General features: G+C 36.2%; 1 protein-coding gene across 1 annotated transcript; it reads left to right on the top strand.

The window, feature by feature from the left end:
• Positions 1 to 4,055: 4,055 nt before the first annotated feature.
• LOC115977434 (replication protein A 32 kDa subunit B-like) lies at positions 4,056 to 10,630 on the top strand. Its single transcript, XM_031099276.1, has 10 exons — positions 4,056 to 4,260; positions 4,901 to 5,011; positions 5,107 to 5,204; positions 5,333 to 5,374; positions 5,791 to 5,868; positions 7,798 to 7,876; positions 7,991 to 8,083; positions 8,165 to 8,247; positions 10,088 to 10,156; positions 10,259 to 10,630. The coding sequence occupies exons 1-10, from the start codon at positions 4,159 to 4,161 to the stop codon at positions 10,341 to 10,343; spliced, it is 840 nt and encodes a 279-aa protein (XP_030955136.1). The 5' UTR covers positions 4,056 to 4,158; the 3' UTR covers positions 10,344 to 10,630.
• Positions 10,631 to 20,920: the final 10,290 nt, after the last annotated feature.

Genomic DNA, 20,920 nt, shown 5'->3' on the forward strand with positions numbered 1-20,920 from the left:
AAATGTTCTTCCTCACCTTAATGTTGTATTTCAAGCTGATTTGGGTTTTTTTTTAATTGAAATCATAGCTTCATTCTTAAATTATTTAAAAAAAAAAAAAAAAAACTACAATAGATTTTAATTTTGTTTGTTATTTGTTTATTTTCTTTCTCTAAGTGGTGTTAGAGGGTTCTTAGGGATAAACAAAATTTATTGCATAAAATTTATAAATTGATGTGCCATCATCAATTACAAAAAAGTAAGTCAAACATTTATTATTCGTAATGTTATTTGAAGAAATACTAATCATATTCATCATTAATTATATTGTTACTTTATAAGTTTTTTAAAATAAAATTTATAGTGACCTTGACATTTTTTTTTTTTCAGAAGCTTATAAGAGTGTATACAGCATATATGATTCAAGGTCTAGCACAATAGTGAAAGACAGTGAGTTGCACCCATACTCCTAAGTAGGTTATTTATTTATAATATTTATATTTATATATATATTTTTTTTACATAATAAAATTGAATGACATATAAATAAATCAAAGATTAGAGCATCCACAACAGTGGAGCTAAAAATTTAGCTTTTTAACTCTACCAAAAGTTACTTTATCTATTTTACCCACACACATGTTACAGCAGTGGATTTATTTTAGTTTTCAGTACAATAAAATAATATAACCATTACAATAAAATAATATATTCCACTATCCAAAAAACATCCACAGCATCAACCACAACCACCTTTATCATCAACCACAGCCACAACCACCACCACCGCCACCGCCACCGCCATTCATCAACTAGAGAAACCCAGCCACCATTCATCAACCATCAACAAACCACATTCATCAACCATCAACAAAATCAAAACCCATTCATCAAAATAAAAATAAAACCCATCATCAACCATCAAATTAGCCAAAAGCCACCATGAAACCAGAGAAACCCAGCCACCATTCATCAACCATCAACGAACTCCATTCATCAACAATCAACAAAATCAAAACCCATTCATCAAAATAAAAATAGAACCCATCAACATAAAACCCAGTCATGGCGACAATGTTGTTTTGTCAATCATGGCGACAAAATCAAAACCCAGCACTAGTGATCATGGGTCTTGGTGTTTGAGATGGAGAAAAATTGAGAGAAAGAGTAGAGGAAAAATGAGATAGCAGAGAGATAGGGGCGGAGAATGAAGAGATCAATTAGCATTGTCGGTGCTGGGCAAGGGCTTGGGTTGGCGTTGGGCAGAGGCTTGGGTTGGCATTGTCGGCGCTGGGCAGAGGCTTGGATCGGCGTTGTCGGCACTGGGCTGGGGTTTGGGTCGGTGGCGAGTGGAGGAATTGAAGCTTGCAACAAGAAGAAATGAAGAGTGTGAGGACCGACTGAGGGGAGAGAGGAGCAACGGGTAGAATGGGGAAGGAGGAGAAAGAAAAAAATAAATAAAATATTCTAATCATGGTGTGAACACAAAATAAAATAATATATATTTTTACCTTTGAGCTACAGTGCACATCTCTCTTTAGATGTGCACTGTAGTTGAGAAGCAAAAAAAATTGGCTATAGCTCCACTGCTGTAACTCTTCTTTTGTGATCAATGGTGCTAAAAAATAGCAATATAGCTATTTAGCATCACTACTGTGAGTACTCTTAAAAGTTGCATCAATTCATTTTGATAGTTGTTAATTTACTGCACTTCTTGATATCTCTCTCATTCTACCTTCACCTTGGGAGCTGGGACTATAGTCAACGGTCCATATGAATGCAATACTTAAAATTTCAACTTCCCAAAAAAAAAAAAAAAAAACATGTGATTATTTTCCCTAAGTAGGTTTTTTTTTTTTTTTTTTGAAGTTGATTTCCGCATCACCATATAAACTCTAGCTTTAACATTTGACAGGGTTTACTGTAAATTAAAATAGTAACTTCGTGCTTATAGATAGTTCTAATTATGCTATATATGGTATCTTAAATAGACCTACCAAATTCTGTTTGGTTTAGAGCTTATAGAAGCTAATAATTGATGTGGCTACCTCTGCGTACCTTTGGTATGATGGCCACTTTCACAGATATAAGTGCTTGTGGATTATAGGGGGGCAAGAGTCGGAGTTTAAGTTTCTAAGAAGGAATTTTACATATATATATATATATATAAATTAAACTAGAGTAGAATTTGTATCTTGTATATAAAAAAAAAAAAAAAAAATTGATGACTACCCGCAACAATATTGTCTTGAATTCTTGATTTATATTGCAAATAAAGAGAAGAAAAAATATTATTTATCAAGGATGATGCAAGCAATTTTATGGGCTTAAGGTATCAAGGATGAATCCATTCACTTTTGTAGCGGAGATTGAAAATCCAACTTTAAGATAGGGGTAGTGAAATGGGCTAAGAGTGAAGCATGTAATGTTTTTTTTTGGGTGTCATAAATTATTATTTTTGACATGACTCAACGTGTCAACATGATCTTGGATAAAAATTAGGATGTGCCATAATTAAGGAACATATTCATATTTTGGGAATGTAATGAGGACGTTGGCTTTGAGGGTTGATGTAAAAGTACACCATTAGGACAATTATATATCAAAAGAGTAGTACATTGATTTGCACTTTAAACATGACCTTGTGTGAAAATACTTAGTAAAGTTTTGATTGAGTGATACATAGCCCGATCAATCTTGTGATGCATATCATATTAACAAGAATACTTAGTATATATACTTATTAAAGTTTTGATTGAGTGATATGTACTATGTCGCTCCATTCAATCAAGTGATACGTATCATATTAATAAACCGTAAAATTTCTTACTTCACTTGAATCATTTATCTATAAAAGATGATTCTCAAAAAAATAAAAAAAATAAAAAATAAAAACTATAAAAGATTAAAAGGTCATTTATTGACCTGCCAAGCAATGGGAGTCATGTGTCATATAGTGTGAACTAAGAAGCTAATCATTATCCTTTTCAATTTCTTCGTTTATGAACCCTTTTCAATTTCTTCGTTTATGAAAAGTAAAATTGTTATAGATAAAATTTAACTAATACCTCATAATTTTTTTTTTAATGTACTACATCTAGTTAAATAACATCATTCCCCCCCCCCCCCCTCTCATATTACTATTAGTTCATTTCAAAGTGTATTTAAAAATTATTTTCCTAAAAATAGATATTATTTTAATAAAACCTTCTTTATTTTCCAAAAAACAAAACCCCTTCTTTATCTTGCATTTGAAGAACTTAAGATAGGGACATTGTATTTTTTTTTTAAGAAGATATGACAATTGTAGTTTTTGTGTTTAGGAGTTAGAGTTCTTGATAGTTGATATTGATTACAAATTTACAATTTTCATCTATGATAGAAAAGGGTTTCCTATAGCTTTAATTATTGTTATATTTTTTTTGGATGTTGACTTATATATGATTAGATATGTAAAGTGATTCACAATTCCACATAAAAAAGAAGAAGTAAAGTGATATTTATTACTTAAATGATTTAAATTTAAATTAAGTTTATCACTATCGCCTATCAAAAAAAAGTTTATCTCTATCATAATTTTTAAATTGATTAGTCTTCCCTAAAACTTTTACATTATTTAATAAAAAAATATGAAAAAAAATATATATATATATATATATATGTGGGTGTGTGTGTGTGTTGAAAAAAATAGTGTGAAATGCAAAAAGATCCTTTGTGGTTTGGGTTAGTTGCAAACTGAACTCCTGTACTATTGATTTTGTATGATCTTTGAAGTTTAGGAGAATGAGCATGTGTTAAACATATATTGTCTTAAAAATAACATTTTATTTATTTATATATATACCATTAAAATGGTCATGTACACACTATATATTAATTTGGATCATTTATAAAGCTTAACGGTTAATAATACAAAATTAATTGTACAAGTGTCCATTTAGAACTAACTCAAACTCTTGGGCCTTCTCCAAAAAAAAAAAAATTCTTGGGTCTTTTCGCATTTTGGCCCAAAAGAGGAAAAAGATGGCAACAAAAAGGAAGGAAAACAATTATGGCGGGAACTCAATTTTTCTTATCTAAATAAAATAAAATCCCCAATATAATATAATTCATCATAACCCAAAATTTCAAATCCCTCTCTCTCTCGCAGTCACTGACACACACAGAATCATCGGAGCAATGTATGGAAGCGAATTCGACGGCAGCGCTGCCTTCTCCGGCGGCGGATTCATGCCCTCTCAGGCCACCCAGGCTCCCGATCCTTCCTTCTCTACCTCCAAGGTACTTTCCTTCGTTTTCTCTTCCAATTTTAAGCACCTGTTTGGTTCCCGAGAAAATGGACCTAATTACTATAATACTATTAACATAAGTTAAACGGAAGCAAATCGTTGTAAATCCCCTTTGCTTTAATTCGACATCTGTTTGTATTTCTAATTATAGCGTAACTGATATTTAGGGTTACGCTTTCTTTGTTGTTTATGATTGATTCTATCAGGATTAGTTTCTGTGATAATTGCGATTTTCTTTCATTTTTCACTGCAATCAAACGCTGCATATTCTTATTTTGAAGGAATCACTATTTTGAATTCTTACTATTTACTTTTCATATGTGTTTGTGTGTTCCGAGAAACGAAAACCTCACCTGAACTAAACAAATGGTTGTATTAGTCTTAATTTAGTTGATGTTTTCTTTTAATGGTGCCAAACAGGATTTTAGGGTTTTGTGTTAAAATTAATGACTGATTGATTAATCCACAATTTCGTAATTGTTTAAACTTTTGTGACAATTGGTAATTGATGATGGTATCAAAGTAACTGTTGAGTCCGTTTAGAAATCCCACGTGTTGGACCCACCATTTCCTAACAACATAATTTTTTGAGACAATCAGTAATTTATTGTTTTGATTTCTTGCTTTTGCAGAATCGTGATTCCCAGTCGTTGCTTCCGCTGACTGTGAAGCAAATTAATGAAGCTCTTCTGACAAGTGATGATAAATCTAATTTTAGTATTGATGGTGTTGAAGTCAACAATGTGTGTTTCTTGAAACTTTCACTTTGCATTATGTGTCTATCCGTTTTGTTTTTACCTTCCATGTCGGGCATTTTGTGAGTTTGAATTATGTTTAGGTTACACTTGTGGGAAGGGTATGCAACAGAACTGGGAGAGTGACTGATGTTACTTTCTTACTTGATGATGGGACTGGAAGGATTGAGTGTAACAAATGGTGAATCATTTAAATTTTTTTTTTATTATAAAATTTCTAATTAATTTTATTTTGATTGGATTGGTTTATTTTAATTTCTTAATTCTGTGCCAATCATGATTTTTTTGTTGTCTTTTTTCTATGCACAGGGTTCAAGAATTTGTAGATTCAAATGAAGTTGAAGGAATCTTGTATGTTTCAATTTTTTATTTTTGGTCAATTTATATTTTAGTTTGAAAGACCTGTGAAACATTAATTTGACCAAAGTAGTCCGTAGAGAAATTCTCTCATGTTGTCTGTGTAAGTCAATAAATTGATCACTGTTTCTCCTTGCCAATATGATAAATGGTTTGTTGGTGGGACTTTTTGGTAAAAGAAATGAAAATTAGAGAAGTAATAATAGCTCAGAGTTTAAAGGGCGATGTAGGATTCCAAGTTTCTTTTTGTTTCCTTAAATCTCTCTTCAAAGAAGAGGAGCATGAGGAGTTTCAAATTTAGATTACTCGGGAATAATTTTTCAGTTTTATATCAATAGGTGCATTAGATTGCACTCTTCCCTTCTAAAAAAGATTTGTAATATATTATATTGATTATCTTTTTACTTTAGGGAGGGAATGTACGTTCGCATCCATGGACACTTGAAAGGCTTCTTGGGAAAGCGGAGTTTAAATGTTTTCTCTATAAGGTGAGGATTTAATATTACTCTCCACCCCCCCCCCTCTTAATTTTAGCTATTATATTTACATGTTCAAATTGTATTTTTGTCCATTTTTAAATAAAGTATATTATACCCTGTGTATATCTGGCTCTTAGGTGTGTTTTATATATTATTCATCCCTGTAATACAGGCCAAAATATTGTTCATAACTTGCTTAAAAAAAGAAAAGAAAAGAAAGATTTGATTTTTGAATTCTATTGTAGGGAAAATAGGAAATTGCTTGGGCTTGGCAAATTGGAATCAGAGAACATTGCCAAGAATTTTAGCCTTATTAAGATTTGTGGCTTAGTGTTGATATTGGCTATAATATATGTCCCATTGATGTTTAAGACCATATGGTGGAGATTTAAGAAAATTACTTTACACACTGGAACTAGATATAACTTCATTTTTCTTGTAAGTAAATTTTATTAGTAAAGTAGATTACTTCATGCTCATGATGGTGAACACTCCATAACCTAAAAGAATTACATAAACTATGCACAAAATAAGTGATTTTGCAAAATCTATAAGAGTGCCTCACACGAGATCAATCAAAACAGAGTTCTAATCAGAAATGTTTCCAACTGAATCTTTGATCTGTTGGAATCTTCAAAAGTGCAGTTATTCATCTCCTTCCATGATATCCACATCAAACACAATGGAGCCACATTACAAATCTCTGAGGAGCGCCTTGAAAACCAATTCCTCCACCTGAAAAAGAGGTCTGCTACCCTCCTATGCAAGACCCAATGAGTCCCAAAAGTTCTAAAACCCAGGCTCTATAAATCATAAGCTACATCACAATAAATCAACAAAATCTACTGTTTTGGGGTAAAATATCTTTGTTTCAGTTAGTTATTGCCAACTTTTTTGTCTAACATAGAGCTTTCAAAATATCTTGTTAATTTTGTATTCTGGCAATGAGAATTTTTTATTTGAAAGAGGTTTCTTGGGGGGGGGGGGGGGGTTTAATAAAAAGAGCAATGTTACTTATTGGACATGGCTGCTGTGTGGTTTAAGATCTCTTCGTTGGTCTGTGGGAGGTTGTGACTAAGAGCCTATCTCTCTCTAGAGGTTAGTTGTGGAGATGTCCACTTGGAACTTAAAGTTAAATCATCAGTAATGGCATGTAATTTTCTTGTACCACCTCTATTCCATTTTGTCGGTACCAATAAAAAAAATATGATTAAATACCAAATAACCTTTCTAGATTTCAGAGTAGTATCAACAAGCAAAATGATGAAGTCAAACTCAGAAAGTTATAAGTTTTATAGCGTTAGAAGGATGTTCCATTAAAAAGTTGGAATCCCTCTAGAGAACCAATAAACTGGGATGGAGTCATAATGCTACAGTACATGAAGTCTGTCATGCCTTGTTGACATCTGAGCAATAACAGCAAGAGTAGAAGTATGATACATGTAGCTTCATCTCTGTACAAAATATCTGTGCTCAGATATTTTGCTGTCACTGAGATTGATTTCTTATACTTCTGGGTGCTCACATTTTGGGTATGTTGCCATTCTCAGTTTGGATGATGATGACATAGACACTTCAGCATCATAAACTAGCTTTAGAAATTCTTCATGACATCATATATTCATCTACAAAGTTCTGGATGCTTTTGTGGTCTTCTAGTTTGAATTTATGGTGTTGAGGAAGGGTAGGTTCCACACCATGGGGGTGAGGAAGTGCCTATCCTGGATTTAATTTTATTTATGTCATTGTCAAGTTTTATGTGAATCATGTCGAAGTGCAAGCTACTTGACAAAAGTGGAAGCCCCTTATTTGTTGTCTTGTTGACCTATTCCCTGTTGTCATGTAATTGATCTCACAAAAACATGTCATTGGTATAAATTTGATTCTGTGAAGGTTCTTTATTGCTTTCTTAACATTGAACTTGGGTGTTGTTTTCAGGCCCATCACTGACTTTAATGAGATTGCAAGCCACTTCATTGATTGTATATATGTCCATCTCTATAATTCCAGGTTACGGGTATTAGTCTACTATTATAAATGTCATCTAAGCTTTACTTGACATATTAATTACATCTATTTATCTATTTATATAATCTGGCTTTTCTGGTGTTACTTGTATTTATGCTTACAGAAACTACAAGGTGTTGGTGTTACTACACAGCCACAGATGCCTAATCCATCTAGTACACCTATGATGGGGCACCAAGCTACCTCAGTAAATCAGGTGAAAGATCTAACTGGTGAATTCATTTTTGCTGAATTCTCGATTGATATGTTCACTATTCGCTTACATTTTTCTTTTCAGCTCTCTAGTCAATACGGTAATGTTGGTGGACAGAAGAATATTGAACAAATGGTCTTAGACTTTTTGCAGCTTCCTGCTTCCAAGTAAGTACTTCTATTCTTGAAAGGATGTGTATCTTTTTTCTTTTTCTCCCCCCCTTAGATCTCCTCAAGTGCTCATGTGTTTTTTTTTGGGGGGGGGGTGGGGGTCAGTGATGGGGAGCTTTTGGCTAGGTAGCTGCATGTGTTTAACTCGAATGTTTTTGGGCTTGGGTGTTGGCTTGCAATTCCAATATCTAACAAAGTAAAACAAAGTAGCTAAGAGTCTTGTATTTCAGTGGTATTACCTGGTTAGGTAGCTGCATGTGTTTAACTCAAATGTTTTTGGGCTTGGGTGTTGGCTTGCAATTCCAATATCTAACAAAGTAAAACAAAGTAGCTAAGAGTCTTGTATTTCAGTGGTATTACCTGGTTATAAAATTGGGCTAAAATGAAACTGGACTATTGACTGAACCTAATATTCAGTTAATTGTTATACCCAATCATTTTTACCCCCCTTTTCTTGGTTAGGATTATATGTGGGATTCATCTAAATCAATTAATTCTCTTTTCTTAGCAATGATAATAATAATAATACTCTTTATTTCTAAAAAGAGCAAAAAAAAAAAAAAAAGTACTGGGAACTTTTCCAAAAATATGATAAATTTTGAAGCTAGTATCTAAAATTTTTAGATATTGTTATAAATGTTTTGATGCTTGTTATTTGTTTTTTAAATTTAAAAATGACAAATTTTTTTTTTTGATAAGTTAAAATTAACATATTTATTCCTATTTGTGTTAATAAATTTGCTGGCATATGTCTGTCATATGTATCTTTAGTTTTAAAAAATTACTGTATCATACAGCATGTTATCAGACCCTGACACTGTATCATAGATAAAGGCATCTCTACCTCCCTTAAAATAACTCCTGCCCTTCCAGTCCCTCACCCTGGTTTTGCATTTCTGCAGTTTTTTGCATCATTGCGAATGCAAATGTGCATATATATATATATATATATGAGCCAATATTTTCTGAAGCAGAACCTAAAAAAAAAAAATTTCTGAAGGAGAGTCCCTTGGTACTATTCAGGCTAAATTAGTACCTCTGGCTTTCGTGGTTTGATATTACATTTTAGCATGTGGCAATTCTGCCACGGCTTGCATTAAATGACCAAACTCATTGCTTAGCTTATATTTTCTCATTATAAGGAAGCTAATTGATGACATGATATGGTTCCACATGGTTGATTCAGTGGAAAATGTTTGTCATGAGCAATTTTATTATGCCATTTGTTGGATAGACCGTCCATTTTGATGCATGCATATTTATTACATACATGTGTGTCAAGAGCCTTGCAACTCAGTGGCATTACATAGTCTTATTTATGAGGAGAACTCGGGTTCAAAATTCCCCCTCCCCCACTTTTTCAACAATTGTATTATCAAAAAATATATAATTACATACATGGGGTTCAAGGGATACCCCAGTGGCTCCAACAGCTCTTCTGGTGCTTGGCACTTGGGCTCAAACCCCACCAGCCTCCCTCCTATTTACCTATCAAAGAAAAAAATAAAATAAAAAATACATACATGCATGTGTGTATGTGTTCATATATTGTTAAGTAGATGAGCTATTTTGATTCAGCATTTTATTCTTTAACATGGCGGGATAGGGAGTGGATTAATGTGAAGTGTTAAATTTATTGGTTCCTTTTATTTCTGTTTGGTCTTTGGATTTCTAATGGCGAGCCCATTTTCTTACAAATTTTTGTATCATGTCTTCCCTATGTATTTTCCTTGCCATTACATGATCCTCTATATTTTCATTTCCATGCTTCATTCTCTGCTTATCCCTTTCAGTACAGTATGCTAGTTCTGACACTTCCATTCTTCTTATGTCTCAGTGCTGATGAAAAGGGGGTACACCGTGATTTTATTGCCCAACAATTAAGAGTTTCAGTGGATAAGCTCATGTCTCTCTCTCTCTCTCTCACACACACACACACACACACACACACACACACAGGCTTTCAAACAGAAATAATCTTTAACTCTAAATTTCCTGGTTTTGACAGGTTAGCTATTCAAAATCTTGTAGAGGAGGGCATGATTTACTCTACAACTGATGACTTTCATTTTAAGTCAACTATCAATGGTTGACATCTCCTGTTTGCAAGTTTATGTGAGTCTGCCGGAGAGTCTTAGATTCAGTTAGGTCTTGCTGTGATTACTCTCTCATTTTGCATTTGTCATGGTGTGAAGCCCTGCCCGCATACAGGAGATATATCTATATGAGACCAGATTTAATAGTCAAGTGACATTTATTTTAGTACTAAACTTTTTTTTTTATGAAAGTAACGCATCTTAAGTAGATTACAACTTGATATTGCTAGTGGTATTTTGTGCAAATGGACGGTTGAGATGGCGGACCTTTCTTTGATTCTGTAGCAGCTCAGTACCCATTGTAATTGGTTGTGGAGAATAATCACTGCCCTAGTGGGAGCTGAGCTCCGATGCTGTTAATATTATAATCATGTGGATTTCTTTGGGTAAGAATGACATGTAGAACTGATCTTCCAATGGTGCGAGACTTCTGAGATCATTATCAAGATTTCAAAATCAGATTCTAGATTAACAACTTGCAATTATCTAAAACCAAGTAGAACGCCGGACTCCAAAAGTAGCAAGGCTTCACATTTGGAGCTGCCAATCACTTAACCACTAGTTTGACCAACCTTGCATGATGGTATTTAGTATTCATCACACTCGCAGCCATAAATTAGAGCTTGCATGAAAAATGTGCCTTCTAGTCAAGGTTAGGCAAATTGAGAATGGCGCTGAGTGCCCAAGCAATGGTTTCATTTCACGTCGACACAGGAAAACACTGGGAGCCAACTCGTGTTGTGCGCGCTTAGTTAGCATGCACAAAACATGGAAGACGTTGTTACATTGCAATTTGTTTCAACTTGCTTTAAGTTCATTTGTCTTGTGATATTTTTTCTGATAATATATATAAGGAAGCGGTGTTTAAGCTTTTGGTTAGATTATTTTACTCTGATACTTTATAGATTATCTTGTGGTATGTGAAATTGGAGATTTCCGGATTTATGACTTGCAAATATGTTGAGCTTGAGCCCACCAGCCCGATGTTATCAAATGTATGGTGACGTTAAAAAGAAAAGAAAAGAAGATTTGGCTTAGTTTCAGTGTATTTGACTTGTTAAAATGATGATACGTGACCAAAAATAAATGTGTCAGTGTGTCACTATTCTAACAGGACTGAATACTATACCTAAGCTTTAACTAAAGAGAGGGGTAAAAGAATAGGAAACATGCACGTGTAGAATACGGTGGTTGTAGCAAGTTGCGAGGTCAAAGAGTTCAGTGATCAGTCCCACTGCCCATTCCGTCCAGTGGCTCGTGACATGAGCAAGCCGTATATTGAGATGGCACATGCTCTGTCACGTGTCCACATTCAGTGTTTAACAGCTTATCTACCGCAACTTCTAGTTTTATTTTTAATAACCCACTTATTATTAAATATGAAGATGAGCAAATCTTGAATCCAAATACTCGTACCGAAAAGTGCGGACGACCAGTCGTAGATCACATCCACGTGTGTTAGTATATAATATTGTTGTGAGTATATAACACTTTACTTGAAGTAACTTAAAATTAAAGCCAAAATAATTAATTCTTTTGTAAAGTGACTGTAGAATCACTTAACACTAATTACCAACTTGTGCAATTGTTCAGTAGAAAATATTTATATATGATATTTATTTATTAATCATGACTACTCAAAAATTTCTTTTGCTCCTCTAAAAGAAACAGCTTTAATTCACAAAATTTTTATGAGATAAACTTGGACATAAGTTTGAAGATTCGGCTAAAATATGAAATATAAATCCAGTCAAGATTAGAAAATTTTGACTTTAATTGATTTTTGTTTTGTCTTGCCAACTGAAATATAAATTTAGTTAAAATTGCAAAAATTTTCCTTGATTGATTGAGGGTTTGTATAGATATCGCTTATTGTTAAAAACTGAAAACTGAAAATACTGTAACAAAATAATTTTAAAATATATGAATAGTGTCATGGGACTCAGTTTTAAAGTTTTTTTTGCTGAAAAAAGTATTTGCGGGTCCTGTGAACAGTGCACACGGGACCCACTAAAAAATGCACGAGACAGCATAAACGCAAATGTTGAGAAAAAAACTTTGTATCCAAACTAACACTGAATATATTAGCAATAATTTCCTGTAAGACTTTCTTACATGGCACCTTCTTGTTATAGATTTAAAATAAAAGTGAAAAAAATAGAATGACATTTGTGTGGACAAGGATCCCTAATCTCATTTTAGTAGATTGCTAAGATGATTTCTTAGAATGCACCTCGGACCTCGAGGACGAGCACTAGATAACCACGAGACGAGCACTCGTTGACCTTGGGATTAAGTAGTAACCATAGGAGGCTCATAAAGTTAAAATATCATAAAGGGAAGAAAGTAGACTTGGCACGGGTTACGAGAAAGGTGAAAGGAGAAGGGTGTTGAAGCTATCCCATCCGCATTAAATGTAAGACAAGTACTCCTTTAGGCTCATTAATGAGGAAATAACCATGAACAGTGGTGGCACAGCTCAAATTGTAAGGAAAATTATTATGTACTTTCAGAGTACCATAAATGCGTACTCCCTCCTCTCACATGAATGGTGGGTTTCACTAATTAAATTCATGGTAGGACTCACCATTCATTTAAGAGGAGAGAGTACGCATTTATGGTACTCCGGGAGTACCTAATAATTTTCCAAATTGCAAGGCAGAAGCTTATTAGCATGTTCTAGATGAGACAGAAGTCCTGGGAATGCAATCTCAGCCCTCTAAGTGTAGGATTAAGATAATCTATGTGTAAATATAAAAGGAAAATGAAGATCATTATGAGAGAGATGCAAGGAGAGAGAGAGAGTGGAGGACTTTTTTAAAGAAGAAAAAAAATACTTGTGAAAAATAAAAAGCAAGACTCATATATAAAAGATCTTTCTTGGGCTGGACCAAGGATCCCTTTTTCTTCATAATTATGTGATCCTAGTCATTTCTTTGGTATTTCTTCTCATTGTGATTAACTTTAGCTCATTAAGTAGTCAATATCCTATCCATTTTCTAACAAATTTATTGTAGTAAACTCATTGGGCCACTATCTAGTCATTCTTGGGCCGTAGGTTTGTTTGTGCCCTTACAACATTTTTTAGGACATAGAAAATAAAACATTTCACACGTTAAGTTTAACTAATGTGCAAAAGCAGCTCAAAAAGTTCTATTTCAAAGGGTTTTTTTTTTGGGTTGTAAATGTTGTTTTAGATACATGGTGCCTTTATTTTTCTTCTTTCCTAAATAAAAGCAAATAATTAGGGCGATCGGTTATATATGGTGATCCGTGATTGTAAGGACACGATTCGCGACGGACCGTAACAGTATCGGGTTCGCGCCACGTAAAAAGGCCCAAACAATATCATTTGTAGAGCGTGGGTTTAAAAGGCTAGACCTTGATCGCCAGGCGGTGGGTTTTTCTTGGTATTCGTGCGTGTCTAGGTTATCTTCACCCATGGAGTCTTTCTCCTGGAGGTGGGCTGGGAGGCTCTGGTTTTTGGCCATTTTTCCCAGCCCCCTCTTTAGGTTACTGATTTTTCCTTTTATACTCGCCTGTGTTCACTGTCCTTCGTCCACGTATAGGGTCAACATTTCCAAGGCTGATATTTGTCCCATCAGTCCATACCCAAAGTCGTTGGGGGTGGTTGTCAAAGTCAAAGAACGCGGCTATGTCAGGTTAAGAGTATTGAATGGCAGTAAGGGCAGCTTTCCCTGGATATTTTAGATCTTTCTTCCAAGTTTCAGTCCTATACTGTTTTTACCCCTCTTTCTGGGGGGGCTTTGGGTCTGCCGAGGACTGAACTGCCCTCGGCGGTATCCATAGGCCATCTTGTCGAGCTTGGGCCATAGCCCTCCTTGGCTTGGGCCTTTGGATTCTTCCCGGGTAGATGGGCCTGGCCAATAAATCATTTGGGCCCCACAATAGCCCCTCAAAACCCGACTGTCCAACCTCTTGGTTGGAAAGGGGGTTTTGGTAATGTCGAGCTTTTATGATGGCTCCTTTAATTCGGTCCTTCATTAATGCTGACAGTTTTCCGTCTGTCCAAGAAACATACTGATCTACGAAGCGTTTTTTGATTTTACTCCTGACGCATTCTCGTCGTTTGATTATTCAAAACACGCTTTTAACGACTTCCCTTTACGAGACTCATTTACATTCGACGGTTCGTCTGACGAGGCGGAGAAATGGAACGGACACATCTTTGTTTTTCAGATTCTTTTGGAAACCTGAACGAATTTAATACCTTCCGTTTTGCTCTTCCTATAAGAAGACAAGTAGGAGGCTATCACTTTCGTGCAGAGACCCTTTTATTTTTCTGAGATTTGAAACCCTTTACCTCCCTTAGCGTTTACTTAACCCAGTAGTTATACACTAAATCACAGTACATTCACCATAACAAATGATGAAGAAACCATACTCCTCATCAAAGTGTCATGTTCTAATAAAGCTCGAAATGGCTCGGTCAGGGCAAGGATGGCGGAGGCTTAAGATTCGTCTTACCTTCCTTTCAGCCAAAATCCGAAGCAGGGACTCGTTACGTCAAACTTTCGGCGTGACTGAGTCGAGAACACCCATCATCAGTACCAACCGCGCTCTTATGAGCATACCTAATATGGCTCCAGTGTGTTGGGAGTCAGGATTGAGGCAGGAACTAAGTGCCCATGCTTCTTCCTCTCTTCGTTCACTGGCGCCTCCTTTTGCCTCCCTTTCTTAGTCTTCCCAGTACCAGTTCCATCCTGGTGCTTTTCTTTCTCCCTCTTTTGCTCATTTTTCTTTCTTTTCATCTTTTCTCTCTTCTTCTCCTCCTTCTTTACTCATGTCCTCCATCTTCTTCATTCATCTCCTCCATCTTCTTCTTCCTTCTCCTTCAAATTCTTCTTCCTTCTCCTTCATCTTTTTCCAAAGAAGGTTCTTCTTTCAATATGAGCAATACTGAGGCAGAAATTGGAGAGACTTTGAAGACGAGTTTAAAAGACACCTGACTGTTTACTTATCTGTACTGCGAATGTTAGGGTTGCTTCGGCAGCTCACCTTTTGTATAGGCTTGTTTGAGCCCCTCTTTGTACGTTGTAATAATATTTTATATTAATAAAAATTGTTGTTATTTTACTTCGCATGCTCTGTCTCTATGTTTTTACAAATTTGCAAATGCTGCTCAGCACAATAATATAGCATTTGAATCGATGACAACTAAGGCCAAAATACTTGCTAATAAAAAGAAGTCACCACAACTTTAACAGAATTGCTTGAACTAGCAATGCGTACCTATGAATAACGGTAATTGCCCGAAAAAACGCCGAGATTAGAACTGGATGCTCTATGCGGTGTAGGAAGTAATCGTTCGAAGACATATCACCCGCAAAAATGAACAGCCCCCTTAGGCTACCGAATAGTGGAGTGCCCCACTATCATCCTAACACTTTTATTAGCCTTAACATTTTACAGTATCTGAGCCGGGGACTTTTCCCATCCGAGCAGTTATAAGACTTGTAATAATAATTTTTTTTACTTGGTTTCCCCATAGGCTTGAGTCCGAGGACCATGCAAGGCCTTGATTCTGTCCAAAACTTGTAATTTTTCTTTTTTGTACTTGGTTTCCCCATAGGCTTGGGTCCGAGGACCATGCAAGGCCTTGGTTCTGTCCAAAACTTGTAATTTTTCTTTTTTTGTACTTGGTTTCCCCATAGGCTTGGGTTCGAGGACCATGCAAGGCCTTGGTTCTGTCTAAAACTTATAATTTTCCTCATCCAGGTAGTTGGTTTTCCCATAGGCTTGAGTCCGAGGACTATGCAATGCCTTGGTTCTGTCCCTGGGCCCCCATGCAGAACGGGCCTGGGCTGCAAGTTTACTGGGCCCACAAATTAAGAGGTATTTCCGTAGTCTTTGGTCACGCGGTACTTTTTGGCGTCCCAGTGTTCGAGGTGCGCCTTCACGAGACTCCTTTAATCTCACGGTTGCAGATGGCGTGGGAAATCGAGCCGAAGATATTTTGTCTGTAGCGTTCCTTGGGACGCTGCGTGAATTAAATGCCACCACCTTATCTTTTTAAATAAATAGGAGAGAAAGTTGCCTTACCTGCGTGCAAATCCTTCAGTTTCCTCCCTTAGTATATCATGTTTGAGGCGAGGGTTGGGGAAAAGGAACTCTATCCGCCACGGAGGCGCCGTGTCCTCCTGAGACTCAAAGTAGTGAGGTACGGGCAAATGAGGCGTAAATTCAAGGGAACATTCCGTTTCGACGGAGGGGAAAGGGTGTTTCTCCCCCTTTTAGTCAAAATTCGAAGCAGGTTCTGTACATGCCAGAATTTTGGTGTGTCAGAAGAAAGATTCTCCGCCATCAGCGCCTCTGCCTTGTTGCAGGCAAATTTTTGGTGAAGGCTCCTCAATTTCCAGCTCCCTGCACCTTTCCTTTAGCGGTGTGAGGCTCAAGTTGGGTTCTTTTGCTGCCTGAGTTATGGGCGTGCAAAAGCATTGAGGAGGAATAAGGTCTCGAAGCAGTAGCCAACCTCTCCTCTGTGCTACCTCCTCGGTTTTATCTTCACTCTCTTGTATTTTTCTTTACTTACGTAGTTAGTTTTAATGTAAGCTTGTTTCAGTTTTTCATTGTACACTGTACTGTTCCTTTGTCTTAATAAAAGATGTGTTTATTTCTTTATACATACTTTTCTTCTCTGCAACAACTACTTTGTGCATGAATATTAAATGTAAGCTTGCCCTTAATGATATTCCGGGCAAAAAAATGCCTTAACGCAGATTCCTACTGGTTTAAACTCACAAATATTATCAAGTATAACAAGGGTAATCCTTAATAAATTAAACTCTTGGAATTAACCGGGATAACCGCTGAGTGCTGCACGATGCATGCTAGACCAATGTCCGAGAACGATAAACTCGAAATAATTCGTCCGAGAGGGTGGCCGAGTAGCGAGGGACTTTGATTGTGCTTTTGGGTAATACATTGCACCGTATCGCATCAACCCCTTTGGTACTGGGGATCCGAAGATAGACCGGGGAATCCGTGCAATTAAGGGATTAACCCAACTGTTAACGAGGAGTTCTCTTTGGATGGATTTTGAGGTTTATGTGCCATAGTTTTTTTTTTAAACGGTTGGTTTCCCCATAGGCTTGAGTCCGAGGACTATGCAATGCCTTGGTTCTGTCCAAAACCTAGTTTTCCTCATCCAGGTAGTTGGTTTTCCCACAGGCTTGAGTCCGAGGACTATGCAATGCCTTGGTTTTGTCCAAAACCTAGTTTTCCTCATCCAGGTAGTTGGTTTTCCCACAGGCTTGAGTCCGAGGACTATGCAATGCCTTGGTTCTGTCCAAAACCTAGTTTTCCTCATCCAGGTAGTTGGTTTTCCCACAGGCTTGAGTCCGAGGACTATGCAATGCCTCGGTTCTGTCTAAAACCTAGTTTTCTCTTTGTGTGGGATCTTGGCTTTAGGGGAGTTAGCTCCTCAGCCAAGTCCCTAGAATTTATCCATACGATTAACGCTACCAAGTGCCTAGTTTGCTTTTTACGGGGGACCTTGGCTTTAAGGGAGTTAACTCTTCAGCCAAGCCCCTAGTCAAGAAACGTAGCCCCTAGCAGAACTTTATACTAGAATTCTATAACCAACGGTTATAAATAACAAAGAAACTCTATCGACCCACCTCCTATACCAACACACAAGCCTTCCCCACAGACGGCGCCAATTGTAAGGACACGATTCGCGACGGACCGTGACAGTATCGGGTTCGCGCCACGTAAAAAGGCCCAAACAATATCATTTGTAGAGCGTGGGTTTAAAAGGCTAAACCTTGATCGCCAGGCGGTGGGTTTTTCGTGGTATTCGTGCGTGTCTAGGTTATCTTCACCCATGGAGTCTTTCTCCTGGAGGTGGGCTGGGAGGCTCTGGTTTTTGGCCATTTTTCCCAGCCCCCTCTCTAGGTTACTGATTTTTCCTTTTATACTCGCTTGTGTTCACTGTCCTTCGTCCACATATAGGGTCAACATTTCCAAGGCTGATATTTGTCCCATCAGCCCATACCCAAAGTCGTTGGGGTTGGTTGTCAAAGCCAAAGAACGCGGCTATGTCAGGTTAAGAGTATTGAATGGCAGTAAGGGCAGCTTTCCCTGGATATTTTAGATCTTTCTTCCAAGTTTCAGTCCTATACCGTTTTTACCCCTCTTTCTGGGGGGACTTTGGGTCTGCCGAGGACTGAACTGCCCTCGGCGGTATCCATAGGCCATCTTGTCGAGCTTGGGCCATAGCCCTCCTTGGCTTAGGCCTTTGGATTCTCCCCGGGTAGATGGGCCTGGCCCATAAATCATTTGGGCCCCACAGTGATCATATTAACTTCTTATTCATTAGAAATCTAATATTTGAGAGACTAGAGTATTAAATACTAAAGAGTTTGCAGTTTGCAAGCGCTCTCTCAAATGATTGTAGTGGAAGTGAGAAACAATAATTTTGGAGTTGAACTAGCTCATATCAAATAAATTATATTTTGAAGTGAAGACTTTATTTTTAAAAAAAATTTAAAAATCAATGACTATGTTTAGAAATCAGATTTGCAGCAAAAAATTTTAAACTTTACCTAACACACAAGAAAAAAAAAATCCTCCAATATTATAATTAGAATAAGTTGAAGAAGTTTCAAAATTATTTAATCAGCAGCAACTTTTTTGTTTTTTGGGGATATACCAAATTTGCTACAGTGGAATTCCAATTAGTAGCAGCTGGAGCCTGGATCACTGGATCACCATAAACATATATTAATTTATTTATATAAACATAAATTCAAAAGACAACAGCATTCTTCCGATATTATTGACTCGTCTTGTAGCCCAAAAAAATCAATCCATCGCACGAATGAGAATCATATCAACATTTTGGACCCACATGTCCACACTAAAAGACACATGTCCCAAATCATATATAAGTAAAGTTCAGACAATTAATAGACCTTTCCCATACACAGAATGTAAAATATAATATTTAAAAAAAAAAAAATTTTGTTTGAACAATAAGAATAAAAATTCGCATCTATCTGCCAAAAAAAAAAAGTAATTAAAATTAAAAAAAAGAAGGTCATGTGAGAGGTGATCATGAAGTAATAATAAAATATTTTAGAACGTGAGGAATGATTCGTTTCACTGACCACAAAAACCCACTCCATTACTTTGAACATAGTTTGACCGTGGAAAATTTTTGGCCTTGAATTACGAAAGCCAGCCAATTTATCACTTTATTTTAAGTGTTTTTAAGCTTACATTATTACCTTTTACTGTAAAGAAAAGAATCAAAATCAAATGCAAACACACTCCCGCCGAACTCTCTGCCAATCTGCTTTCACTTCCTTTTTTTTTTTTGGTTTATTTTTTCCTTAACACTTTCACTTCACTTCCAACTTTTGTATTCTTATGTGTTTTTTGCTTTTTGATTGCTTAGTCTAAAAGCATTTTTAACTTCTTATCCGGGTTTTGAGGTCCTGCCTGCTGTCCACTACTTGATTAATACCTAATCTACTACTAAATCCCTCATCATATTATTACTATATATTTTCATGTGCCCTTTGCTTGTCCTACAGTTTTGGTCCTGTCTGGTTATTGGTCCTGTTTCTAGTCCACCATATATTAGACACCAGCTATTAATACTTGCAACTAGGGATTAGTGGTGGTCGTAAGATACGTGTATCATTCTTCTCATAGTTTGTGATAAATATCATATTTTTGTGATTACATTTTTAACTTTTTCTGAGACCATGGCTCCAGCTTTGACCCCTTTAATTTATGATTGCTAGATGTTTCTCAGCAAGAGGAATAGATGGTCCGAATGGATGATCCGTCTACATCAAATTTACCGTGAAGCTAATGCAGTTGCAAATTGACTAGAGAATGGAGATGTATTCCTATTGTCCATCTTTTGTTCTATGTAGATATACCTAGGATCTTTTGTATACAGGTGTTCCTAGAGGAGTGCCCTATGACTAATTCCTTCTTCCTGAAACTAGACAAGCTGCATGTGTCACATGTCCATACTTGATGTATTTGCACTATATATTTAAATAAATTCTCCCCTTTCTACCAAAAAAGAAAAATCATACAATTGTGGAACTCATTTGTTATAAAAGAGATAATACATGTCTTGGATGTGTATAAAGTAATTATAATCTGAGGGGAGGTGCTAATTGAGTCTTTCATTTTAGCTGACTCTAATCCATTTTTTGATCCTTGGGTTTGCGTTAAGTTTGATCTCATTTAACGATTGAGAAATTATTCAGCACACATCCAAAGTTGACGTAACCTAAGAATAAAAAAATAAAAAAATAAAAAAATATATATATAACCATTGAAAAATTTAATTATAGTGGTTGAGTAATATCACCTGGTGGGTGCATGCATGGGGTTGTGTCGGATTCGAATCTAGGGGTGCATTTGTTTTGGCTTCAAAGCATTTCAGGAAATCATCTTACACCTCACCGTGTGTTTGGTTGCACATGGAAAATAGAATTTCCCGGAAAAGCATTTCATTTGACCGTAAAATAAAGGCTTTGACCCGGAAATTGTTTTATGTTTCTATTTTCACTTCAAATCATTTCCGG

This window comes from Quercus lobata, chromosome 2, assembly GCF_001633185.2.
Source record: "Quercus lobata isolate SW786 chromosome 2, ValleyOak3.0 Primary Assembly, whole genome shotgun sequence".
Lineage (NCBI taxonomy): Eukaryota > Viridiplantae > Streptophyta > Magnoliopsida > Fagales > Fagaceae > Quercus > Quercus lobata.